At 41.9% G+C, this 27,956-nt stretch overlaps 1 protein-coding gene across 7 annotated transcripts; it reads left to right on the forward strand.

The window, feature by feature from the left end:
- The first annotated feature begins 39 nt into the window (after nt 1–39).
- On the forward strand, nt 40–27,956 carry SPOCD1 (SPOC domain containing 1). 7 transcript variants are annotated; one of them, XM_081922853.1, is made up of 16 exons: nt 40–155; nt 1,067–2,588; nt 3,613–3,666; nt 6,788–6,892; nt 7,572–7,724; nt 9,707–9,809; nt 12,643–12,778; nt 13,502–13,661; nt 14,028–14,144; nt 14,575–14,700; nt 15,354–15,471; nt 15,765–15,906; nt 17,412–17,565; nt 20,128–20,217; nt 23,992–24,178; nt 25,928–27,956. In XM_081922853.1, the coding sequence occupies exons 2-16, from the start codon at nt 1,284–1,286 to the stop codon at nt 26,722–26,724; spliced, it is 3,747 nt and encodes a 1,248-aa protein (XP_081778979.1). In that variant the 5' UTR covers nt 40–155; nt 1,067–1,283; the 3' UTR covers nt 26,725–27,956. The 7 variants fall into 7 exon arrangements, with proteins under 7 accessions (XP_081778979.1, XP_081778981.1, XP_081778980.1 ...); XM_081922855.1 differs by having other exon boundaries at nt 108–144; XM_081922854.1 differs by lacking the exon at nt 40–155 and having other exon boundaries at nt 655–2,588.

The raw sequence follows: 27,956 nt of genomic DNA on the forward strand, positions 1-27,956 counted from the left end.
TGCAAGTTTCCCGCTTGATCCAAGGTCACGTGGCGCAGATTCCTATTTATCCCCGCCCCGTCTTGGCGTCGTGCTGGCGTGGGCGGCGCTGCAGGTGGAGCGCGAGGAGGCGTAGGAGGGAGCCAGCGCCCGGGAAAGAGGCTCGTGTGGCAATCGTTAAGGGAGAAGCGCGTGCTTGTTGACTCTCTGCATTTTCCCTCCCCCCAATTGTTCTTCCCCATCCTGCGCCTGTTTGGCACACCCGTCTCGTTTTTTTGAATCGTTTGTGAGGAAGGGAGAGGGGTGTTCTAGAATCGATAGGAGAGACGGTGGTCAGCTCTGGAGGGAAATTGGAGTTATGAAGAGCTCTTTAGGTTCCAAGCCAGCTTATCCTCTTCCCAGAACAATATATATTATTTTACTGACGGTGGAAGTCTGGGCAGCTTTTAAAAGCAAAAGTAGTTTAAACCTGCCTTTCTGGGCATGCTGGCCTTTCAAAGTAGCTCACAACACATGGAAATTATTTAAATAGGGGAAAACGTAGGTGTGTATGTGTATATTGTATGCACGCATACTGTGCGCGTGTGTGTGTGTGTGTGTGTATGTGTAATATATATATGTATGTATATATGATATATATATATATATATGCAACACAATTCTGCCAAACAGGCTTGAGTAAGAATGCTTTCATTAGTGTGGTTTTTTTAAGTGATGAGGCTGTACCTATATTCCTGTGGAGGGAGTTTCAAAGAGGGTACGATGGTGATATTAGTTGTTAGGCTGATATGAACATGTATTCTATGTGGATAATAGCATCACAACACCTGGCAAGAGGGAACACCTCTAGATATGCTGGGCTTATCTGTTAATGTGAACATGTACATTCTGCACATGTGTGGCTTCTGCAGAGCATGTGCAAAGCTGATTTTTAAAAATGTTACTTTTGGTTCAGCCTATATATTTTGAGCGTGCATAGGGTACATTAGTCTTTAGAGACATTGAGGGGGGGATTAGGAGGCAGAGCTGATGCTGTGCCTTACACCACACCACTACCATAATTAAAACCTTTTCTTTCCTACCACAGTTGGCAGCATTTCCCGAAATAGGCAGGTTGCAGTCAAGGTGGAGAAAACAACATGAGTCAATGAGCACCTTGCAGGAAAAGAACAGTACAAGCAACAGTTGGCTCTTACTCTGAAAGACATTGCAGATAAGGTCTCAGAAAGGAATCTGTACCATCTGAAAAAATCTCACACAGACTGTTGGCCTCTGAAACTTTGTCAGAACCTTGGCCAAGCAGAATGAAAAGTATAGCAACAAAATTAACAAAGCCTTGCTATGTGCTTTTGAAAGATACCAACCAGCAAAGAAAACAAAAACAAAAACATTGTTTAATGCATCTGAATCCAAAGAAATTGCCACAGAAAATGCAAAACAAAAGGAAGGACGGTATTTATGAAAAACTAAGGGTTGCCCTGTTCGACTTGTTGGATAAAAATTGTACTAAAAAGCTAAAGACATCCCCCAAGATTAAGAATGCTGGGGGACAACTGGAATATGAAAAAGTGAACAAAGTGGAAAGTGGCTTGGAACTTGACACTTCTGTTCAAGTGCTAAGTTCTGGAGAATCAGACCCTGGGGAAACAAATAATGATTTTGGCATTAAAGCTGAAAGAGCAAAATCTACAGATATATCTGCCCTATGTGATGAAGGTATTTTTGCAAGATTTTCTTCTAAGGAATCATGCCATGATAATTCCATTATCCATCATTGTCTTGAAGAAGAAATTGAAAAAGAGAAAGAGTGTTTAGATACTTCTCCAATTCATGAGACGCAGTATCAAGAATATCAAGATCTGGACACATCACCTAGCTTTTTAGGAGAAACATCAGTCAGTGATACTAGTCAAAATCTGATAGCTACTTTTCATACAGAAGCTTTACAGACTCACAAAATTTATTCCTCTTTTTCATCTGAAAATTCATTTAGTGAAACTAAGGTCTCCAAAATATCCCGAAGAATGGGTGCTTCTTCTCTGTTGCCTGATACAACTGTTAAGAAAGCAGACATATGTCAAGCAAACTCTGAATTCGAACTTAACTTTGTTTCAGGGGCCAATCTTAAATTAGACTTGAAGGACACAGTTTCTGACATAATGAAAAGTGAGATGTCCATAGGAGAAAGAATTGTTTCAGAGTCTATGGATGCATCGGCTGAAGAATTTCTCAGAGAACAAGTGGGTGTGGAAGAACATGAGACTCTAAACCCAAACAATACCTTGTCTGGGAACATGAATATGGATAGTTGCTGGTTTCTTCTGAAAATTGATGAAGTTATAGATCAGGAAGATTCTGTGTGTGCCACAGATGAAGAAAACAAATTCAGAGACCTGGAGTGTGGAGATGTTATTTTAGATCATGGTCTTGACTTTCCACAGTTGGAGAGCAAGTCAGGGTATCAGTCATTCACAGAAGGCACTGCAGTTACCAAGCTCATTGAGAAAAAAAGAATGTCAAGTGATCACGAAGAGGACTTGGATGGCGAGATCAACAATGTAGAAGAAAGTGTGAATACTCAACCAGCCGAAGAAAGCAGTCCTGTGCAGGTGTGGTTGTAGTAGCATGTTCACTGTAGGCTGGTGCAAACACTACTGTAGTTAAGTGACCAAGAGCAAGCCAATTAGGATAGCATATTCCCTTCCCCTATTCCATATGCTTTTTATTGTAAATTCTTCCTACCTGGCCTTAGCAGCCGTTAAGTAATACCTATGTTTGTCATATGTATCTTACCTTTACATCCCAGACAGGAACCTCAAAGAGGCTGGCAGTCTTGGTAAAATGTATCAATTAAAATAGTCTAAAAATGTAGGTCCCAAATAACCTGCCTTCCCACTTCACCAATGATTTCCAATTAGCTTCAAACCTAATATAGAATAGGGAAAATCTGTGGACTGTTTTAAAAATTATTGTAAACAACTTAAGTCATTAGCAGGATTGACATAAAAATGTGCAGTTACAATTTAAAGGGGATACAAAAGGAAAATTTAGTAAACAGGTTTGAATTGGATATGCAGGGGTAAATGATACACCATAAGTAATTGCAGAAAGCGGGGAGGGGGTCATAAAGATTTGGCACATTGACTGTAAACTTAGTCAAAATATTTGTAAAATGGAAAAATAAAAAAAGAATTTTAAAAATTCTAATTAGTTTCAAACCTGGGTTGAGAATCTTGGTGAAGTAGAAAACCTGAATATTTGTATTTTTTTTAAAATGGGATTTGTTATTTTATCCTATCACAGTTTCAGGACTATTTATAACATAAAAATATCATCTATGAAAACTGGCCCTAAAATGAGACCTCTACAGAATTTCATGATAAAAGCCTCAGCCAATCCCGCCAGAGTAAGAAATGTAATTCATCCTGCCATACTTGGCAAGCTTCAGAGAACACTTGTATACTCTTTAAAAATTATCTGGATTTTGAACACTGATGGTTGGAAAGGTGTTCTTTGGGAACAGTGAATGTGGGGGATGGGTGATCTGTTAGATATTTCTCTTAATCAGCCAACTAAAAAACAGATTGCTTTTAAAAGTTGGTTTATAATTGGTGTGTTCTCTTTCTGTCCAAGGAGGAAGAAAGCCTGCGACCACATCAATCTCACGGTGTAAAAATGGTCTTTTACGTATGTCATCTTATTACTGTGCTCATTGCTTTATGGTTTGGTGAGGATTAAGTAATACATCTAATTTTAATGCAGTATTTGAATTCTAGGCTTTACCATCTTATTTCTCAAGTTGCAGTATGATTATGCAACATAGCTCCTTTAAATTTAATAATAAAGAGGTAGGATATACAACTTCAGCACTGGGATGGAAATAAGCTGACTCTGATTAATTATCCCCTTGAATAACCATTAATTACCTACCGTAGATGCCTTGTTCCAGGTTAAAACTGGTCAGCTTTAGGGTGCTAATTGTAATTTAAGGTTGCAGTCTTCTCAGAAGTCCCATTAAATTGGGAGTAAGTAGGGCTAGGACTGCAGCTTCAATTATTAGCCCTTTGGGCATGTTAATATCAGAAGAGATGTAGCTCAGCATGCAGGTCCAATGTTTGTTTAATTTCATTTCATAAAATCTACCACTTGATTATAAAAAAGGTCAAAGTGGTTTCATGTGTGGCATCGCCAAGTAGGGCTGAGAATGTCCCTATGAGAGCCTATGCCAACCATATAGGCAGCACTAAGCTAGATTGACATTTCTTCCAGTGTTCTCTGGAAATACAGCAGATAAAAGATTGTGAGGTTATCAGGCTTGACGTGAAGAGTCATATTCCCCTGAATCACACCAACGCCTAAAGCTGGGCCTGTTCTCTGAAAGTTAATAAGTAGTTCTGTCTCAGTGTTCTGAACTACATAGGCATTTGGTTATGTACACAACTCTACGAATTTGTAAACTGATGCAGATTAACTTTGAGCTTGCGATGGCCACTTAAAATCTGATAATGGGGCAGTTTGCACAGCACTACTTTTGAACCCCAGTGTGTGTTTGTGATGGCCTGCGGAGCAGTCTGCTGCTGCTTCATCTTGTGGATGTACTGAATAGACAGGTGTAAATCAGCTGTCGCACACGCAGGTTAATCTGCGCCAGCTCAGAGTAATTACTTGCAACCCAGCCTCTCTCTGCAGCTATATTTGTGACTATCTTGTAGATGTGTCTGTGCTAGAGCCAGCTCATATGTAGGCCTATTTGATTTGTCCTACCAACAGCCAAATGGAAGGGAGAGGAAAGCAAGAAGCTACAGACTTTCCAAGAGGATCAGTTTTGTAATTATGAAGTGAAATGAGGGGTGAAAATGATCCTAATCATCACATTGAGTTGACAAATACCAGTATTGCAGAACAGAGGAATCAGATTCTTCTAGTGGACTCTTCTTCCCTTGAGATTTGTCTCTGGGATGTTGAGATACCACACTTTTTCATCTCTCTTCTTTCTCTAATTTTATCTTTTTGTATGTGGATTTTTGCCCTCTTGCGTCTCTGCCCCCCTAGGGCTTGCGTGGCTGTTGGTTGCAGCAGGCCTGGCTATAAGCTTCCCCTAGCCAATGGTGCCTCTGGGGCTGGCCAGGGGGTGCTGGTTGCAGGAACTGAGACGGCCTTGGAGTAAGCTAGCAAATGGGTGAGGGAGCCCAGCCAGCCAGTCCACTAGCCCTTGCTGTGGGGAATGGATAGACAAGTGGGGAGTGAAGAGGCACCTCTCTTTGAGGCAAAGGGTAAAGGGCTGTGGACTCTGCAGGCTAGGGGTGACATAATTGGGCTTCTGAGGTTTGGAGCGCATTTCCCCACAGGGAAGCCGCAGAAAGAATGTAGTTGGTCAAGGGAGCTGCGGTCCCCAAAAGGTTGAAAACCTCTGCTTTAGATAGTTGGCACTTCTGAAATCAGAAGTGGTTGAGTGTGGGATGGCCAGGCACTGACTGGATGAATTGAACACTCATATCCTAGTGCTTTTTGGTTGAAGCCTTGCTTTTCCATGATTGGCTGGAAGTGGAATTAGAATGGTAGTTCTACACAGTACTTCATGTAACTCAAGCAATGTCTATTCCTAACACCAAGATCTTCCTATAATGTTGAGTACTGTTTAGCAAAGGTACACATCAACATTAATTAGACACTTAGACCCTCGACTCTAATATTGTTCCTCTGAGGTAACAGAAGATGCAAGGAAGATTTTTTAAATTTAAGGTGTAAAGTTCTGAAAAGTCTTAATGGAACTTTGCCACCATTTGCTTGTGCAGCCGTTGGGCCTGATGTCATCACATGATGATAGTGAGGCTGACTTGAGATCTAGCAGGTCATGTCAGGTCAGGTCAGCACTTCCCCATTCCCATAATGCCCTGTTTTAGGGTTTTATGCAAGCTGCCACTTGGGGTGGAGGGGATCCCACTTGCATCACTTCCACCCAACAGGCAAATTGGGAGCTCTGTTACCTGTGGAGTGACACCTCTTAAACCGGCTCCTCCCCAGCCCAATGCAAGAGGGGGTTGTGATTACAGTGTTAGTTGATTAATCAATGAGTTTCAGTTTATAATTTGTGAGACTGCTAGTGAAGGGCACATGTGCTTATTAACTAGAAAAATGTATATGATCAACATTTTTTTCAGGTTGCAGTCACTGGGGGAGTAAGCTCCACTGAATACAATAGGTTTTGCTTCTGAATAGGATTCTGCTGCATATTGATTGACAGCTGCCTTTTGTTGCTAAGTTTTTTTTTTCTACATAACACTAAAACTTTCCTCAACCTTTCTTTTTACTATAATGACAAAGTGACTTAAATAAGGAGCTGTCCACAATTTTTTAAAAATAAAATAAAATTGTGTGACCATGTAAATATTAATGTGAGGTAGCAAGTAGAGTCACGTTAAATTGAGTGTACAGTCTGTCCACTTTAGATTTTGCATCTGTATTACAGATACAGAAAAGGGCAAAAAACACTATAAGAGCCTCTCTCTTGTCCTGCTGCTTTATTAATGTCCAAAAAGAAATTAGAGAAAAGGCATTTGTAATGGAAACGAGCGCTTTGATCAGTTTATTATACCTACATTACAAACCCAAATGTGTCAGTTAATGCCTTTTAGCCTCATGTATGAATTCCTGTTCCTGGATCCAATAAAGCAGAAAGCTTAGCTGCCAAATATAGATCCATGGTGGGATTTACGACAGTTCCCACTCCTCCCCCATACTCTCCTAGTCTTATATTTAAAACCATTTTCTGTTTGATTCTATTTGTTCTATAATTTACTTCTTTTAGGAATTGTCTGGGTCAACAGTCAAACTCCTTGGAACTCAGACTCACGGTGATGAAATGTTCACTTTGGGGAAGCTCATAGAACTGGAGGATTCATCAGATGACGAGGTGCACATTACTAGATCCCATTCAGTATACATTTCCCTCTTACATTGCAGCATGATGAAATAACTGAGTAGAATGATTAGCAGCTGACAGCAATAAAGGTTAAGATAGTTGAGGAAGCTCCTTTTTAATGAAGATGATTGGATAGGAGTTTGCAATAAGTTTGAGGCCTCTTTCTGCTTCGTAGTGATGTCAAAAGCTTATTAATTTGTTGGAAGCCGAACTTGTCTCTGGTGCCAGTCATGCTGCAGAGGCTGTGTGAAAGGAGAATGTGACTGATACCTCTCAGCACTGAGCTGGCTAAAGGGAGTATTTGTTCATCCATCCCTTTGTTCATTGTTGCGTTTTTTAAATCTTGCCTCTGGTGTCAAGTGGATTGCCTTGTTGAAAAATCCAGCAAAGCAAATGTCATGTAACAAAAATATCCCCTTTTTAAACTTCCTTTCTTGCTATCCTTGCTGCTGAAATATTATTATTATTCATTGAAATCTGCATGCAGCCATTCAGTCATAGATCTCGGGGAAGTTCACAACACAAAAACACAATATAAAACCCACAAAAGATGTAATATAAATAAGAACAAAAACAAACCAAGTATCTTCCCAGCAGATTTAAAAGGGTATCAGATGTTAATCAACCAAAGGTTTGATCGAAGAGGAATGTTTTTGTCTGGCGTCTAAAGGTGTATAATGAAGGGGCCAGCCATATCTCCCAGGGGAGAGCATTCCACAAAATGGAGAGCCACAACAGAAAAGGCCTGTTCTCATGTTGCTACCCTCTGGATCTCATGAAGGAGGCACAGGAAGAAGGTCCTCAGATGATGATCTCGGTTTGGGTAGGTTCATCTGGAGAAAGGTAGTTCTTGGGATATTGCGGTTCTGAGCCATTTAAGGCTTTATAGGTCAAAACCAGCACTTTGAATTGGACCCAGAAGCTAATTGGCAGCCAGTGCTGAAACCATCTTGCCCAAGTGAGCAACCTGGTTGCCAGATTCTGCACCAGCTGAAGATTCTGAATCGTCTTCAGAAGCAGCCCCATGTATCACACACATTGCAGTAATACAGGCTAGAGGTTATCAGAGCATAGACAACAAAACTTAGGCTAAGTGGATGGGAAGGATCACAAGGAGAGAGACCCATCTCTGCACTTCTCCCCCTTAGAAACTTACAAACCACTCAGAGTGGAAAGCTATAGACCAGCAATATTACTGACAGATTGACTTAGGAATGCCAAGAAAGCACCAAGTTGTCAATTCCTATCATAGACAGAAGGTATCCTGTTGGTGAGATGGGTAAAGAGAATATGAAGTATTGTACCATTTATATTTTGTCAGTTTGATTACTTATTTGTGCAGCACTCACACTGCTTTATCTGAAAAGAGAAATTTAACATAATGAGCAGATCAAGAATCCATTTATTTTCAATTAATTTTTAATTAAGAGAATTTCAGTTTCACAGAAGAAAGTGAAAAAAGTGCAAAGAAAAATAAAAAGAATAAAAAATTTACACCCACACCCACCCACTGTAGATATATAGAGTAGGGTATAGCAGACTAGATGATGATGATAATAATAATAATAATAATAATAATAATAATAATAATAATAAATAATAATAGTTTATTTATATCCCGCCCTCCTCGGCCAGAGCCGGCTAACACCAATAAAATTACAGTAAAAACATAATAGGAAAAAACTAATTTAAAATCCAGGTTAAAATGCAATTTAAAATGCAGCCTCATTTTAAACATAGCCCATAGATCAAAAACCATAAAGGGAGGGAAACAAGGGTCAGACTGAGACCAAACCAAAGGCCAGGCGGAACAGCTCTGTCTTACAGGCCCTGCGGAAAGATGTCAGATCCTGCAGGGCCCTAGTCTCTTGTGACAGAGCGTTCCACCAAGTCGGGGCCAGTACTGAAAAGGCCCTGGCACTAGTTGTGACCAATCTAACCACCTTGCGACCTGGGACCTCCAAAATGTTGTCATTTGTGGACCTTAAGGTCCACGGGGCATACCAGGAGAGGCAGTCCTGTAGGTACGTGGGTCCTAGGTTGCATAGGGCTTTAAAGGTCAAAACCACCTTAAACCTGACCCTGTACTCCACTGGGTAAAGCACTGGATGAATGTGATCCCACAGCAAGGACCCTGTAGGGAGCCTCGCCGCGGCATTCTGCACCCGCTGGAGTTTCTAGGTAGCCCTGTGTAGAGCGAGTTACAATAATCAAGCCTGGAGGTGACCGTTGTATGGATCACTGTGGCCAGATCAGGGCGAGAAAGGTAAGGGACCAACTGCTTAATATGGCGGAAATGGAAAAATGCCACCTTTGCTGTGGCTGCAACCTGCACCTTCATGGAAAGGGAGGCGTCAAAGGTTATACCCAAGCTCTTTACAGAAGGCGCTGGCACTAATTGAGCCCCCACAATATAATCAGTTACACTTGCATTTTTCTATAGATATGTAAGTACTGTTATTGTCATAATATATATATGATTGTTGATAGCCTACTATATCCTGTATAAATTATATCCAAATGCCAATATATTTCTCCAAATGAAGTCTGTGTCAATAAGCAATCCGTTCATATGTTGTGAGCGCTGTCATGTCTTCAATCCATCAATTAAAGGGGACCATATCTTTATTCTTTCCAGTTCATCAATACCAGTCTTGGCCATGGTAAGGGCTCATAGAAGGAATCCGTTTATGGCTATTCAGCAAAAGGTCTCTTACTTTATCAATTTTTCCTGATTAAAGGTTCAAAGAAACCAGTAACTTAGTTCCATTTTTCTTCCAACCATCCTCACTGCAATTCCCACAGCACAAGGAAAGCCGAGGCAACTGTGCTCTTCTGCTACCAAATAGTAAAAATGAAGGGAAGCTGTATTCAGAAACTGTCATTCAACACAAGCCTTTGAATTTAGGTAAGTTGCTGCTTATTTACTAAGCATGTATGGCTTTTAGCCATCAGTCTCCATGGATGGGCAAAAGGTAAAATCGACAGGTAGACATCTTTACAGTTGATCCGTAAATTCTAATTAAAAATTATTCTGTATCGTGGCTGGGCTTTTGCTAGTTGCATATCGGTTTCTGTGTTCCTCTTGTAAAATTTGAATATTGATTTGTTAACAATATATATAAGAGATCTTGTTTATATACCTGATTTGCCACGGCACAGATACAGATCTATATTCCTATACGCAGATTATTCTAGTGTATGGCTTTTGAGACACAATAGATAATTGACTCCATACACTCAGCCACAATTTTACGCCTGACTCTGGTTGGTGGATATTGGAGTTATCCAATGGAGATATAGCAAAAATACAGAATAGCAGAATAGAGCTCACAAGGCTGAAGTCTTCCCTCTCACCAGTGTTACAAATAATGAATGAATGAATGAATGAATGAGGAAGACACAAATCTATGGAGAATAAAAGTTATGTAGCCAGGATGTCTTATGTTTGCCCTCCCCTGTCAGAGGCAGTATGCCTCTGAATGCTACTGGTTGGAAATTGCATGAGGTGAATGCAGTTGCACTCAGGTCTGTAACTTCCCATAGAAACTTTGGTCTGATCCATTGGGGCTCATAGATAATAAAGGCAAGGTAAAGGACCCCTGGCCGGTTAAATCCAGTCAAAGGCGACTATGGGGTGCAGCGCCCATCTCGCTTTCAGGCTGAGGGAGCCGGCGTTTGTCTACAGACAGCTTTCCGTGTCATTTGGCCAGCATGACTAAACCACTTCTGGCACAACGGAGCACCGTGACGGAAACCAGAGCGCTCGGAAATGCCGTTTACCTTCCTGCCGCAGCGGTACCTATTTTTCTACTTGCACTAGTGTGCTTTCAAACTGCCTGGTTGGCAGGAGGGGGCTCATGGTATCACTGTTCACAGTGCCTTATGTGCTGTAAAGCTGTGTACACGACATGTATTAAAAAAAAAAAAAACTTCCCCAAAGAATCCTGGGTACTGCAGTTGTAGCAGAGAGCTGCAGTTCCCAGCACCCTTAAACTACAGTTCTCCAGATTTTTTGGGGGGTGGGGTGGGAAATTCATGTCCTTTAAATGTGCATTAAATAGATGCTTTATAGACAGCCCAAGAGGATAGGGCCCTGCAATCATAACTTCTAGAAGGGTCCCTATCCCTGCTCACTTACAGCTCACTAACTACAGATTTGTGTGTTCTACTTCTATATAGCTCAAACATTTCAGTAACCAGTTCAATATTGAAGTGGTATTTGATAAATCCCAGGATATTTTCACACTGATGAAGGGCTAGTTGAGTCCATGAGGTGTTACAAAACTACCTGTTGGTGGCCTAGAGTCAGAAGATTTTCTCAGGGCAGAATGTTCTTTTCTTTTTTCTAAAAAGCAGCAACTGAAAAATGCTTATAGTACACCTTGTCTGAAGCAGTTAAGGATTGTGTGCTCAAATAGTTTCAGCTCTGATGCTTTTCCAAGTGTAGAGAAAGCTGTTGGCAGTGTGGCTTCCCTGGGGAAGGAACTGTGAAGAGGGCAAGTTCTTTATTTCTTGAACGGTTTATCACAGCACTGGCAGTAACCAAAGCAAGCCCATCATGGGTACCAAACTGTTGAGAGTCCTGCTACGCCCAGAACAACAACTGCTATGACACATTGTGGCTCACACTTTTTTTTCATTCTGTGGATATTTTAAAATTTACTCTAGGCTGAGGCTAGTACTTAGGAGGGGAAATAAACTCAAATTTTGATTTTAAAATGCCGCAGTTCAGCAGCTGGAGTACATTAGGCAAATTAGACAGTGTGCACTGAATTTGCATTTTTGCTGTGGTAGCAAAATGTTCCTTTTTATTCCTCGGTGGTTCCAAGTACTGTGGAATGAAAGCAACAGCATTTCACAACATCTTCACAGCTCTAGACTCCAGGGTCTGCTCATGCTGTCTACTTCCCCCTCCTTTTTATAGGTTATATCAATGAATGTTCAGATGTTAAAAATGGGGAAGTGCTCATGTAGCTGACCATCATGCAGTCATCTTGAAGTGTCTCAGTGGCAACAGGTGTTAGCTTGAGGGTGAATTGCATTTAACCAGCAATACGAAGGTGTTGTATAAAACAAGCACAGCCTGGGGCAGCAGTGGGGGGAAATAATATTTGCACCTTGAAACAAAATTGTGGGGCCATTACTCCCCAAAAAGGATTGTTTATACAAGTTCTAATTATATAGTTCTATGATATATTTTGCTTTTGGCTGCTGATTACTAGAGAGCAGTCTTCAGCTGGGAGAAGTAAATGAGGGTTGGCTGTTTTGAGTGCATGTGTGTTTCTCACTTCTATAACTGAGAATGTAGCCATTGATTTTTCAGAAAAGCTTAACTCCTTAAACAGATGGGGAACAATGTTTGTTCCATTCTAGGCAATGTTCTGAAGGCCGCATGCCAGTGGTAGGTGGAGCCGGAGGCAAAACTGGGTAGAGCAACAAATAGAAATTTTACCTTTGTACTGTAGGCTACTTTCTCCACACACACAGCCCTCCATCAAGAAAAACAAGGGCTGCATATTTCAAGCGGCAAAAATTCCCTTGCTTTAAAGTAAGGCCAGTGATGGGTGTGGTCTGGAGAGTTCCAAGGGTCGTACAGAGAGGTCTGAAAGGCTACATTTGACCCCCAGGCCTGAGGTTCCATACCCCTGCCTTAAAAGCAGGCAGTACTGGGTCTTCTGTTCTGTAAGTTCCTTTGGGAGAATGTTGGAAGATCTGAAAGTTCTTTCTTTTGTTCTAAGATGATAATAGGACAAGGAAGAATAAGAGACGCCAGGGACCTAATAAGGCACCAGCTCCAGTTCACAGTTCTCAGCTGACTCAGGAACAAAGTCGTCGTAAGGTTGTGGATGCCTTGAGGGAAGCTCTTTTGAAAAGGTAAAAATGCCTAGACATCTTAGTCTACACAGGAAAGGAACTTACGTACAGTGGTGCCCCGCAAGACGAACGCCTTGCAAGACGGAAAACCCGCTAGACGAAAGGGTTTTCCGTTTTGGAGGCACTTCGCAAAACAAATTTCCCTATGGGGTTGCTTCGCAAGACAAAAAAATCTTGCGAGTCCCCGCGGTTTCCCCCCGCTTTCCCCCCCTTTTCCTAAGCCGCTAAGCCGCTTAACAGCTGATCCGCTGATAAGCCGCTTAACAGCTGATCGCTAGAAGCCGCTAGACCGCTGTAGTGCTAATCCGCTAAGCTGTCAATGGGCTTGCTTCGCAAGACGAAAAAACCGGTAGACGAAGAGAATCGCGGAACGGATTCTTTTCGTCTTGCGAGGCACCACTGTATGAGTCTTGATTGTAAGGTGGTAAAGTTAATCTGAAACATTTGTAGCATTATTCATTTTATCCCACCATTCCTTCAAAAAGTACAAGACATGATACATATCATGATATCCCATGATATTCTCACAATGGCCCAAGTCAATAACTAGCAGTTATACCACACTGGCATTACACATTTATCTGTTGCATTGAGATGTTGTGGACTCTGGGCTTGGCCCACTGACCAGTTTATTTGTGAAAGTGCAGACATGTTTGCAGATCAGCCCTTGTGTGGATGCCCTGTCTAGGTAAATCAACACATTCCTTGCCTTCTGTGTTTCAGGTTGGATGATTTGCCTGACCTGTGTGTACAGAAAAAAACAATCTTGAAGATAGCAAAGAAAGTGGAGCAGGAGATTTTCAAACGGTTTTGCTGTGTTGAACAAAACTACAAGAACAAGTACCGCAGTCTGCTCTTCAACTTAAAATCTGCAGAAAACCAGGTCAGAAAAACAAAATGAAAAAGCACACAAAACTCTTTATTTGCCTCATGATATTTTTAATGGGCAGTGTGATTCTCCTTATTAAGCAAAGATTGTGAATCGCGGTGAAAGATAGACATTTCCCCCCCTATGTTTTGTTGACTTGTACCCTTCGTCTTACACTTGTCATCCAGTAATCTTTATTCCCTCTCTAGGGCTGAAAAATGTGTCTGGGCATCACTGTTCTTTTTTAAATTGGCTGTGGTAGTAAGATATCATTGACTATGCAAAATGGCTCACTCTCTCAGGTTGCTGCTATGGATTGATTTATTGTTATTCTAATAAATAATCTTTCTCATGAGGATTGCTTGTTTCACTTTATTTCAGTACCTCTTCCGCAAATTAATATTTGGGGAGATTACCCCCAAGAGACTAGTTCAGATGAGCTCCTTTGAGATGGCACCCCCGGAGCTAGCAGAGTGGAGAGCCAAAGAGAACAAACGTGTAAGTAATCATTTTATGCCCAGGAAAAGGCAAAGCAGAGCGAATCAGTTTCCAGCTTGGACCCCAAAGTTGTTTCTGAGTCAGCAGCTTGCTCTATGCTTATCTGACGGCAATTTACTTACTAGAGAAAAATATGTCCTAATAGAAGCCCAGTGGTGGGACATGTTTGGCTTTATTTTTCCATGTGTATCCTAGCCTTAGGACTCTTTCACACATACGTGGTGGCAAACCTGTGCCACTGAGTGTATGCTTCAGGTCATAGCCAACCCTGGTTCTATAACAAGTGTATGTGTATGATACTATCTTGGTAAACACATGTTTATTGCATTTGTGCATTATATATCAAGTGTAAGCCCAAAAGCATTATATGTGAAGTGGACCCCCAAAATACATATTTAGAGCCATGCCTACATCACTGTGCTGTTTGCAGGCGCTGGAAATAATAGAGAGAGAGGAACAAGAAGCACCAAGGTGTTGCTCTGCAAAATTCAACCACAAAGGAATTGTAGAGATAGAGAGAGAAGCAGAAGAGGACTTGATGTTCCAAGAAATATTTGTGAGTAGATAGCGATGTTCAGACAAGCACAACCAACTGAGCATATATTGTGCAAATCATTTCATGCTCAAGGAAAAATATATAGGTGCCTGAGATCAACCAGATTGCATGAAGCAGACATTTGAGCTGCATGTGATGAATTTCTGACACAGGTTTCTGTGCAGATTGTTGGGTAGTAGAGAACTACTTAACAGTACCAGTGCCTTGAGTCCAAGCAGGTGCAGCAAAAACAGAGCCTAAATGTGGCCCTAGACTTTTCCCTGCTCGTCATTAAAATTTCCTGTAATCACTATAAAAGAAGAGCAATGGGTTGCACTTGCTTGTACTACGGAACCTGCGTAGGGACCCTGGGAGTACAGGTCTGAAAAGTAATGGTGCACCTCACACTACAGTCCCTTTGACTTTTTGTTAGTGAGTTTGATTATGCTTTCAGTAGTGCTTTGGTCAGAGCCTGTTCGGGATAGGATCAGAGAGCCGCATAATTTGCCAGATGCTGTAAAGGAGTCAACATTAGCTCTTACAAGTGCTGCAAACTTTTAATTGCCCCCCCCAAGATTAATTGACTATTGAGTTGTTTAACTAATGAGACTAATTGTAGTCAGTGAAACCAAAAGTTAAGGGCACAGTAACTTGCCACCTTGCATTATTTTTAGGGATCACAGTCACCCAAAGAGGTGAACCATAGTTCTGAGATTCCTAGAGTATCTGTGAGAGACCCAGATGATGTTCAGCTGAATCGTTCTGAGGATCCTAACTATCTTAGTTGTTTTGGTAAGTTACCAAACTTGTTAACATTCTGCAGCAAAAAGAGGGATTGCTTTTTTTGGACCACCAAATTAAAGATTCCAGCCATTCTTTATAAGACTGACCTTCTGAGTTTGTGAGTTTTTATTTATTATTTCTTCAAATACAAAACTCCAAAGTCAATCTTCAAATCCAAGCGGCAGTAGAAAAATCTTGGGCCTGCCAATTAAATTTGACAAGGGAGTAAAAGGATTCTTGAAAATTGATTCAGAATCTTTTAATGTGGGGGGAAAATAGCACTGTTCCTTCTTGCTTTCTAGGACAAATTACTGCCGGCGGTGAGCAGGGATTTAAGCCACCTACGTACAAGCACGCTTTAAAACAGAAAGCAAATACCACCAAACTTTGGCACCCAAGCACCATGTTCTCAGAGGAAGGAGAAAGGCCTCTGCATGTAGACAGGTCTGTATAATTCATACTTCTCAACCCCCAGAACTTTAATATTGAAGATAGAAACCCTATAAATAACGCAACACTTTTTAAAAAGCGATACATTAAACCTTAAAAGAAATAGGTCAGTCTGAGATGTGTGAAGCTTTGTTCATTTGGTGGATATCAACACAGTTACTTTTAAGCTGTAGCAGTAACTCAGGCATGCATTGCCATTTCCCCTTCATACAAGGGTAAGAGGAAAATTTCCATTGGATAGCCTTTTAGGTCCAAGAGAGAAATGAGATAATAAAGCACAGCACATCTAGATTTATAGGGGAAATGTGATTCTTACTCTTCTCCCACCCATCCAACAGATAGAAGAAAAATTCTGAGACTTAGTCTGGTGTTTTTGGAACCTTTCTAGTTGTTGGCTGTCATATTTGGTATCAGTATGTCCTCTGTTATTGGCTGAGTTGTTGAGGAATAGTTCTGAACGTTCCGACTTAACAAAAGTTTAAAAAACAATGATCCACAGAAACAGATGGCTTCCATTGCAACAACTTCCAGAGGGGTACTTTTCTTAGTCTCTTGAAAAGAAAAGAAAAAAAGCACTTTAAGGACTAATAAATTTATTATGGTGTTAGTTTTCATGGATTAGAGTCCACTTCATCAGTTGAATTGCAATACCTCTCAGTTTGTATGTGTGTAAGGGGGCCGGGCAGTGAGGGAGTATAAAAACTGGAGTTCATTGGTAAGGAAGTACAAAAGTACAGCCTGTGCCAATTTAATTAGAGCTTAACTGTATGCAAACACTATGAAACATTACAACAATTGGTGATAACAGAATCTGCTTATCATTGCTGAGTAAAATAACACCTGTAGTTGGACAGGAAACAATTGTCTCTATTCAGGCCCAAATGAACTAGAATCAAATTTCTTGATAAATTGTAACTCGGCCGTTTCATGTTGGGATTTCCCTTTGAAGTTCCTTTGTTCAGGGATAGCTGCCTTAAGGTCCACAACAGAGTGTCCCAATAGCTTGAAATGTTCTTCCCCAGCCTTGCCGATCCCGCTTTGAATAGCCAATAGCTGCACTCTTTGGGATAGCTAGCAGGGGGAATAGCAGGCTCCATTTACCACATTCCTTTGTGTCTGTTTGGATTGGACCCAATAAAACAAGCAGTTGAAAAGAATGGCATTTAAAAACAGTTTTTAAAACAATAAAACCAGAAGTTCAGTTCAGGGGAATGCTTGCGTAAACAGGTGTGTCTTCAAGAGCTGGCAGAATGCCAACATTAGAAGACATTTCCTAAGAGCTATTTGATGGTGGAACGTGCATCCGGAAGTGGCAAGTTCTTTTCTGAAGGTATTTAAGCAGAGTGGATAGCCATCTGTTCGGGATGTTGTAGCTGCAAGATCCTGTATTGCAGATCCTACATTGAGCCCCGGGGGTTGGACTAGATGGTCTTCGAGGTCTCTTCCAGTTCTACAATTCTGAACGGAACTGGATTTGCATATTTCCTCATCTCTTTTAGCCCCATCTCACCTCACATTCCAAAGAAACATCGACGAGTGGAGAAGCAGCCCAGGAACTCCGCCATCTGGGAAGGAGTCATTCACATGTTCAGTGTGAAGCAATTTGTGGCAAAAGCATACCCTGTTTCTGGATCCAGCTGTAATCTGTCACAGGTATGAGCAGTGGTGGCTGGTAACACTTTGACTTGGTAGTGCTGTGTCATAGTCCCGTTGCCAAGCAACAGCGTGCAGAGCTCGGTGGAGTGCGAGCCCAAACAAACAGGAAATAAGAGTATTTGAGATGCACCTGGCAGAGTCAGCATACAAAGTCAAGTCCGTTCCAAGGGTTGGGCAAACAGCAATCCACATAGACAATCCATAGGTTGGGGAATCAGATGATCACGAAGCCAAGGGTCCAAACAGAGAGCAGGAAGCAGCAACGTAGGGCCAGGAACCACAGGGTTTGTTTCCAGACTCTGGCTGCTGCTGAGAGCTCTGTTTAAGAAAGCTGGAGTCAGCTGGTTCTCATCAGTGCCTTCTTTGTGTCCTTGAAGGCTGATCAGCTGCAGGTGGAGTCACTCTGCCTTCTCCCCCTTCAGGCTGCTGTTCAGCAGGAGAAGCTGACTCCTGGCCCATGACAGGTTGCAGTTTTTAACCTTGCTTCATCACAATAGGACCCATACAACACTTATTTAAGAAAGTGTGCCATTACAGACGTGCAGATTGCCACCATCTCCTTGCACATCTATGGACAGGGGAAGAGCTCCAAAGCAAGAGGGTTCAAGTATCATTTTCAGACAATATTGACTGCATATCTCTTATTTAGAAATTAAGGCAGACCTCACAGCATAAGTTTGTGAATTTGTGTATTGATTACAGCTACATATCCATTTCCAAAGAACTAAAGAAACATGCAAAAAGTTTTAAAATGTGAGGAACACTTGCTTCCAGTTGCATGTAGTTATCCTCACCCCAAATCAATTTTAACTTTTCATTATCCAAAACACATTTTTTTTCTAAATTAAAAGAATCCTTACCAACACCTGCTGCAGCTTTTAATGAGTGTGTACAGGGAAATGGTTAATGCACAGTTCGTTGCAATACATACACAAGCTATCCACCATTCTCCCAGAAAATTCACAAAAATAAATGCAAAGTGACCAAATAAAAAAATGGATATTTTTAAAGGAAAACGACTCACAATGTGCCCGCTATTGCTTGCTTGGTTGCTCTCTAGCAAAGTCACAAAACAAAATACTAAAATAAAAAGGCTCTTTTGGGGAAGGAAACATGTTAATTCTCTGGTTACTAAAATCCAAGGGTTTTTTTTGAGCAGGGACTTGGTTCCCTTCCCTTTTTAAAATTAATTAAAATTTTTTAATTGTGGCCATTTCTAATCCAGATCATTGTTTGCTTGAGTTTATTAATCACATCTTACATTTAACCACTGCCTGTATATGTGTGGCACTGTGACTGGATCCCGCATTAAACAGACAGACAGACAGACAGACAAGCTTTGTGTTGAGTTCCTCCACATTTTTTCCAGAAAAAAGTACTGCTAAAACCTATGAGGAGATCTGGCCTTCAGGGAAATGGCTCTGAGTTTGCTCAGAACAGTTGTATGATTTGATAAGGCTGGAACAGACTAGGTCCTCTCTAGTCAATGTAGATTGCCTTCAAAACAGGAAGGAGAGGAAACTGTTCAGCCAGAGCCCATAAATATGATATTGCAAGTTCATTTTATTTTAGGTAGTTTGTAAGTTTTCATGGCACTTTGTAAGTAATTGTCTCTTTCTCACATATTTGATAAATGGTGTAAAATTATTTTTGAACAACTGAATATTTTTCGCCTACGTGCTGTACGAGTTGCACTATCTTTATTAACGGCACAGGTTGCATTTTTCTAGCAGGGCTCAAAAACTGGCAGTTCTCCTTGAGGAACATGGGAGGGACCTCTTTACTATCCAATACTTTTGGATTAAGTGTGGCTAAGTGATACAGAGAGTAGATTGGCCAGAGAAAAGGAGATGGATGGAAATATCTCCAGAGGGACAGGAAAGAATGGGTGGCTTTGAAATTGGGGAGGGGGGGTCCTTTAAAAATGTGTTTGCCATTCTCCTTGGGAGGGTTGTGCCCCAGTAGTCCAAGTGTAAGAGCCTCTACTGGGTATGAGTAGGGCTAGATTAGGTACAGCGCAATACCTCCACATTCCCTCCACCCATTTAAGAACTTTCAGCAAGTTTGCCACTACTCTTATCGGAGCATCCCTTTTATGTTGCTGACCAAGTCCTAATAGCTCTGGAGGAGGGATAAGCAACAGCTAAATAGGCCTTACTGTCTCTGTTAGAGCAGCAGGGTAAAAAGAGAGGACAAAATAAGGTATCTTTCTACTCTTCCCTGGTTAAGTTGAAACTGATGTTCCAGGGATTCTGATATTGCGACAATAAGTCATAAAGCCGGTGTAGTGTACTAAGACAGTAAATTATGAGATGAAAAATCCATGCTTCAAATCATATTCCTTCCATGAAAGTTTTAGGAAGCCTCCCCTCACTCCCCATCTTCAGTAAGGAGAGAACTGCTGCCCTTAAAACAGCCCTAGAACGGCTGCTAAGACAATGTTCATTCTAGATCTGTTTCCACTAGATCAGTGTATTGTTGGAAAACCAAATTCAATCACAGACATGTGGATTTCTCTTATGATAGTGATCTTCCTTTATGCTCTTGTGATTCATCCAGGCCTTACCACATCTTCTACAGGGAAGGGGCTGTATTCTCCCAGAGGATGTCTGGTCCTATCTAGACAGCATATGGCCAGCAAACAGCAAGGTATCTCGCTGAAAGGTTCTTATTTTAATCAGGCTCTGTTGCTTATTTGATACCACAGTTGACCTTGAAGGTTCCCACAGCCCCATCAGGAGCATCCAATGCAGATTTGTGCCTCCTCAGGATCCTCCTTTGTAAAGAGTGTGATTTGGAGCCAAATTACATGTTACATAGCATCAGCTATGTAGCAGATTTTTTGCTTCTGTAATTACCATAGGTAATTCTGCAGGTGCATGTGTGTGTCATCTGTATAGGGAAGGTAGCACAGATGCAGCTCTGAAAAAAAGTTCTCTCATCCAGACTTTGCTTTTCTGCTGGTTGATATTTCCACTGAGTCCTTGGGTCCAGGGATATATCATTCAAGGATTATAGTTTTGCTCTGAACTGTTTCAGGGTTGTAGCTTAATGACATTGTTTTAAGGTTTTTGTGTTAGGGCTGGGAGATATCTGGTTTTCAACACCGCGAGATATCACCACCTAAGTGTTGTGATATACCAACATCACGGTGTCTGAAATAAGACTGAAACTATGTAGAGGTGAACAGTAAGGCTGGGTGATACAGTGGTGCCTCGCAAGACGAAATTAATTCGTTCCGCAAGTCTTTTCGTCTTGCGAGTTTTTCGTCTTGCGAAGCACGGTTTCCCATAGGAATGCATTAAAAATCAATTAATGCGTTCCTATGGAAACCGAACCGCCTTCAGACCAGGTCTGGGGACAGTCTGTCCCCCGACCTCTTCTGAAGGCTGGCGGGGGCGAAAGTCTTTGCTTCCCCCCCGCCTGCCTTCCCGGGACAGTCCTGGGGGCTTTTAAAATGCTGGCGGGCGGCAGCGAAGCCTTCGCTGCTGCCCGCCAGCATTTTAAAATTGCCCCGGAACAGCGGAGGAATTCTCAGCTGTCCCGGGGCGATTTAAAAGCCCCCGGGAAGGCAGGCAGGGGGGACAAAGACTTTTGCCCCCCTCCCGCCTTGGGAAGAGGTCCTGGACCTCTTCCGAAGGTGGGCGGGGGCAAAAGTCTTTGCTCCCCCCGCCTGCCTTCAAAAGCCGTCCGGGATAGCAGGAAGCGATTCCCTGCTATCCCGGACCCCTTTTAAAATGCTGGCGGTGGGGAGCAAAGCCTTTCGCCCCCGCCGGCCTTCCTGGACCTCTTCTGAAGTCCGGAGGGGGGGAAAAGGCTTTGCTCCCCACCGCCAGCATTTAAAGAAAGGTCCCCGAGATTTCCCTATGGGCTTTTGTCTTGCGATGCAAGCCCATAGGGAAAATCGTCTAGCGAAGCGTCGCAAAAACCGAAAAACCCTTTCGTCTTGCGGGTTTTTCGTCTTGCGAGGCATTCGTCTTGCGGGGCACCACTGTATCTGCTTTTCAACTTTGTGATATATCACCAGCTAAACATTGCAATATACCGTATTTTTTGCACCATAACACTCACTTTTTTCCTCCTAGAAAGTAAGGGGAAATGTCTGTGCGTGTTATGGAGTGAATGCCTACAGATGGTGGGGGGATCTGCTGCAGTCGTGATCAGAGGATCCATGGTTCCCCTTCCTTCCCTACTCCGTGGCTTGCTTTGAAAGAGGAAAGCAGGGGAAGAGCTGCTGAGTGGGGAGGAGAGAGGGACAGAGAGCCTGCTTGCTTTAAAGGAGCAAAGCGGGAGAGGAGAGGAACCTTCTCCTCTTATACCCCTCTTCTGCATTATTAACAGCATCCTTCCCCACCCACCCCACGCGTGCTCCTTGTCCCTTGAGTGCTTTTCCTTCCCTCCCCACTTAAAACGTGGTTGCAAAGCACGGATCCACATGGATCCTCAGGATTTTTGCATTGGGCTACCCCAAACTCACCGTCAGATCACATGTCTGTGGCCACAGCATGAACCACAAAAATCATACACCTGCTGTTTCGTTTAGAATATTTTTCCCCCTTGTTTTCCTCCTCTAAAAACTATGTGCGTGTTATGGTCGGGTGCGTGTTATAGAGCGAAAAATACGGGTACTGATAAATCATAATGTCTGAAATAACGATGGAGCTATGTAGAGGCATTGGCTGGCTTTACGGTTTTCGCCACATTGTGATTTTTGCATAGCACACAGACACACACACATTGTGATTCACAATATATTGTCAGGTCAAAAATGATAAAACCAGTATCATGATATGGTATTGAAACTGGTTTTGAATGATATATTGCATAGCCCTAACACACATGACATATTCATGACATATTGTCTGGTCAAAAACTATGAAACTATCACGCTATAGACTTCAAACTGGTTTTGGATGAAATATCATCATATTGCCCAGCCCTTGTGTGTGTGTGTGTGTGTGTGTGTGTGTATAAATATAAGTAGGTAAGTAAGTAACACCCAGTATACTGCAACACCAGATGTGCAGCATAAATCAAAGAACAGTATGAGCCCTTGTAGCTAGATTGGAAGGTGAATAACATTGCTCTTAGCAATCTAGGGCCTCCTGATAGTTACATCTGTAATTTCTGAGCTAAAGAACAAATTTAGTAATTACTTCTTGCCTTTCCTATACATGCAAATCTGTTTCATCAAACAGATGGTGGTGGGGCATTTATAAGGAAAGAAACCCATAGAAGACATCTGAAGGCAGCCCTGTTTAGGGAAGCTTTTAATGTTTAATAAGTTATTGTATTTTAGTGTTCTGTTGGAAGCTGCCCAGAGTGGCTGGGGAAACCCAGCCAGATGGGTGGGGTATAAACAAATTATTATTATTATTATTATTATTATTATTATTATTATTATCATCATCATCATCATCATCATCATCATTAAAGTACAAGGATTTTATCTTACTATGTTGGTAGTTCCTAGTAAAAAAAATTATGTCAGCACCATCCAGAACTCTCTTCTGTTAGGCTTTCCTGTTTCCAGAAGTGTTGCAGTTGCAGATAGTAAAGGACCAGACTGTGGGCCGGAATAGGTAGGGCTAACAAACACTTTCTGAGGAGGCAGGATCTTTCTTGAACTCCTGTCATCTTCCTGCCTTGATTAGGGAAGGTTCTTTCTCGGAGCCTCTTAATGACTAGAAGTGAGCAATGTATACAAAAAAACAAACAAAAGTACAAATAGAACGAAAGAGATAAAGAATGCAAAAACCAGAAGCTTAATGTGGGAATAGAAGGGCTGAAAGCCTCACATCCACTGGAAACTAAATGCATTCTTCTTCCCTCTCTGTCAGAGAGGCTGCAACTGGAGTGGACACCACTTGGGAACTCCCAGATATCTCATGCAGCATCTGATGACCCACCCCCAGTTGCTGCCAGATGTGGCAACCTAGAAGTTACCAACAACTATAAAGTGGTAGCAGGGAGGCAGATAAAACACTTATCTTCAGGCCCTACCTTCTGGCTTTGAGTCAAACTGTAGCTAGAAACAGTCCAGCATGACCTAACATTACAGGAGTGGATGTGATTTCCAGGCCCCGGACTTGATGAGCCATTCCCTGCTGCCACCCTTATTCTTGACTGAAGAAATTTTCATCCCGACCTGACCTGATCTGCAGGGTGGCTTGAGGCCACAGTGGTGTACCAGCAGCAGTAAGTCAGATGGCAGAAGGGAGGTGTTAGGCTTTCTTCCAAAGGAAGTGTGAAAAGCTCTTCAGCCACAGAGCCCCTCCTGATCTGGCAGCTGTGTTGTGTGGGCCTGAATGCCCTGACACTTACAAGAAGAGCAGGTGCTCAATAGGCAAAATGTTCCTTTTCATAGGAGCTCAGTACTCCCTGATAACAGCTTCCTTTCTTTTTCTTCCCATGTTTGCGCAGGAGATGGGAGTGATAAGATTCCACCCCAGCTTACCCAAAGGCTTCGACCCTTATAACACTCTGTATTCCTACTTGAACAATAAACAGAGATATGGCATTGTGGACAGCAACCAGATGGAGATATTCATGGTGCCATTAGCAGCTTACCAGCCTGTGCCTTCTAAACTGCATGCATTTGGTGGTCCAGGTAGGAACTGGGAACAAATCTTTCTCCTTTTTCTTGAAGTTCATGGAAGTGGAGTTGAACAATTATCATAGATATCTTTCTGGAGAACACACTTTGTGCCACATTAAGTCAATACTCAGATTTTCCTTTCCACTCTAAACTAATATGGCTATTCTACTACAATTTCTTTTCTGCATGAATTTTGTTTGTATAAGCAGTTTTGTTAGATTGGGGGTGGGGAAGACCGAGGAGGGAAGGACATGACAGAGGTTTATAAGATTATTTGTACCGTGGCACAGAGAGGGTAAACAAAAGAGAAATTTTACTTCTCAGCATACAGAAGCTTGTAGAAATCTAATGACACTGATAGGCAGAAGGTGTAAAAGCGAACAAGAAGACTTTTTAAAAAAATGTTTTCTATTAAAGATTTTCTGGGGTTACAAAAGTACATACATCATCTCTATTTTCAGATCATAAAGTTCTTTCTACAGATCAGTTATATTCGATGTGAAACTTTGATGTATACAGTACATCAGTTGGGGGAGAAGAGAGTTGGGGAGAAAGTGGGGTGGGGAGAGAGAAGGGGCTAGTAAACTTTCATGTTTTCAGTCACGTGGGTAGGTTTTCTTTCCATTCACTTATTATTTTCATTGATTCACCAGAGATAACTTACTGGATGGTGTGAAGAATGACATATCCCTTGGAGTAACTCAGTGAAAAATACCCAGGCCATGTGCTAATGGCAAGAGTGCCAAGGCTCTGTATATGTGCTAATGGCAAGAGTGCCAAGGCTCTGTATATTTGCTACCAAAACAAATCCAAATTTTGGAACTAGGAAACAGATGTTTAGCATATATTATTGCAAAATATCTGCCAGAGAATACAGGCCATGGAAAGAAAATAAGAAATACACTGAAGGATTCTGGGGCAAATTGGATCATTACTGATTTTTTGGAGCTGCCTGTACTCATTGGAACCGCTGCATGCACATTGGAGCTTCTGGAGTGATGGAGCTTCCCAGAGTTTGAAAACGAATCTTGAATGTTTGGCGTATGAGGCAGATATGTGTATGCCCCCCTGAGCAGAATCCTTCAATTGCTGGTCATCTTAAAAAGTCCACTTTTCTGAATCCCTCTGCCGTTGGCCTTTTTCACCATGTTATCTGATATGACCTTTGCATGTCTATTCTGAGACAGCACAGAATTTGATCATCTGGCTGGAGCAGGATATTAAAATGTATTTGTTGACATTTGAAGTGGTGGTATCCTTTTATTTCTCATTGCAAAGCGCTAGGGAATCATGTGTCCGTTTATCAAGAATGCTATTTCCTAGGACTGATGTGAGGGGATGAAGAGAGGCAGGCAGGGCAGTGGGAAGCACCAAATTGATTGAAGTGATTCCATCATGTAAATGAAGTTTCATAATAAGGATTATTCTACTACATCACTTCGGTCTGTGTCTGGTGTTAAACCCTTAGACACAAACCATAAAATTTACATTTTCTAAAGCAGTACACGTCTGCTTTTTTCTAAACAGGTTAGATGATTGCTAGTGGGACTTGATTTTTTTAAATTATTGAATGATTTGCCCCTCCCCCCAGCTTGCTTTTAAAAGGTCAGGGTGCATGCTGCAGTCAAATTATTGTAGTTTTCTAGGAGCTAAGGCACCTTGTTTTAAGAACAGCTGAGATTCTCATGCTTTTGTCCCTGGGTTGTCATTAGAGTTACAGAAACATGTCATTTCGTTTATTTGCTTTCTTTCTTTTTATAGGGCTTGAGCCATGCCACCCTTCTTTGTTGCTGGGACTAATTCTGCCCAAGAGAACATGTACAGGCAGTTTGGAAACAATGTCTAATCCTTTACCAAAAGCCAGGAGAAAGAATATCACTTTAAAGGACAGCACTGGAGCAGATAGCTTTTCTCTTCCACAATTGGACACTTGCCAGACATGGCCACCACCACAATTGTCCATAGATAGCCTTCTCTGTGGAAATGAGGGGCCCTTGCTAGTCCTTCCAAGACAAGAGCCTTTATCAGCTGATGCTGTCTTTGTTCACCCTGAAGAGCTTGGTGGAGAGACATTTCATAGAGATCCTTCCTCTTTGCGGCATGAAGAGGCAGGAAATGAAGCCAACCACTTTCCTGTAGGTGATACTCTCCAGTCACTAAGTAGTTCTTCTTGGGCAGTGGAACAGTGGAGCAACTTGAGTCTGGGAATCTTGGGAGCACAGCCACATCAGGACAGGGATCATTTGCAGCTCTGTGGTGATTCTGATCAATCACATATCTGGAAGACTATTGAGCTTCTTTTGTCTTCTGAGCCTGTGTGCCCAGATCAACATGAAGCAGATGGAGCAAACATAATAGATTCCTCATTCTTACAGAGCATCCTTTGTGCTGATGCTTTGCCACCTTGCGAAGTGTCACAGGTTCTATCTTCGCCCCAGATTCCTTGCATTGCATATGTTGCTGGAGAACCCAACTCATTGTTGCAGGAAACTTTATCCCTCATCCAGCAGGTTGAGTCCCATCTCCAGACTCAGGTGCCTAATGCACAGATGCCCTAAGAGCCTTGTGGCCCTCAAGGACTAAACTGTAGTTGTTTAAAAACAAAATGCAAAGAAAGGGAAAGGTGGCTTTAAAGATTGTGGTGAGGCATAGCAGCCATCTTCTAATGCAATTAAGAATTTATCTCGGGGAAAAGTGGAGGGGGGAGGAAACCTAATATTTGATTTGTGCTTTTCCAACTTTTTAAATATATATTTGCTTTTGTTGTTGTTGTTCATGACTCTCATAATCCTTGCCCTCTGGCAAGATTTGATCAATATTCAGAATGTGCTCATGGTGAAAAAAACATTATGACCATTGGTGATGATTTTGCAAGCCACTAAGAGGTGAATACTGATGACCAACTTTACTAAGCATTCACGTAACAATTTTGGTCAGTCAGCCAGCTGTATTGTCCTGCCACGGAGAATCTTGTCATGCTTCTGTACCTGGCCAGAAAACTGGAGAACCAGTGGGAGAGATAATGGGATCTTCACCTCTTGTTAGGAAGATACCACATGGACTGGTTTGCCAAGTAATGTTTGCACACCACTTGTCAAAGGGCCACCTCTATTTTCCTGGAAAGCTTTCTTGCTACCAAATTTGATGCAACAGTCGCAGGTCAATGTATTGAGACTTGTATCTCTGCCAACCATATTGTAAACAGCAGGTGCGAATTCTAATGGCAACAACAACAGCATTCAGGTAGGGGGAAATCACATTGGGGAACAGATGGTGTAAGCTGCAAGTGGTGGAAGGTTTATCACCCTCCGTTACCCTTCAAATTGGACTCCCTCTTTTCTAAATGATCAGAGCAGATCTGGGTTTTAAAATAATGCATTTGCCACTGTGGTTCATCTTGATTGGTTCTGTAAATGGTGTGAGCCTTGGCATGCAAAATCTCAAACTGTCTGTGGCAAAGCTGATTGGTACACCACAAGCACATTTTCAGTATAGCCTGAAAACAAGCATTCTCCAGTATGACCATGCAGATTCATGCTTAATAACTTCCTGAACAAAAGGGTTTGATGGTGAGAGATACAAGTGAATAAAGTTCCACTATTTCTGGGTTTTTTTGAAATGTGGTTGTGTGGGGTAAGAGAGAGTGACCCTAGTGGTAAAAAAACTGATGTTATAAGATGAAAGTTGGGTTGGTACTGGTGTTATCTGCACACAGAATGCTAGCATGACAGATTTTTCTGTTTTTCTGTTAAGCTGTTCATAGCAATAAAAGCTTTGTTAATTGTTATAA

Source organism: Podarcis melisellensis (assembly GCF_964234715.1).
Source record: "Podarcis melisellensis genome assembly, chromosome: 8".
In the NCBI taxonomy this organism is placed as follows: domain Eukaryota; kingdom Metazoa; phylum Chordata; class Lepidosauria; order Squamata; family Lacertidae; genus Podarcis; species Podarcis melisellensis.

Bases quoted from the DNA above. Each gene is read 5' to 3' on its own strand.
- SPOCD1 (XM_081922853.1), top strand. From the start codon at position 1,284: ATGAAAAGTATAGCAACAAAATTAACAAAGCCTTGCTATGTGCTTTTG. The intron at 14,145-14,574 runs GTAAGTAATCAT...TGCTGTTTGCAG, and splicing joins GAGCCAAAGAGAACAAACGT to GCGCTGGAAATAATAGAGAG. The intron at 15,472-15,764 runs GTAAGTTACCAA...CTTGCTTTCTAG, and splicing joins TAACTATCTTAGTTGTTTTG to GACAAATTACTGCCGGCGGT.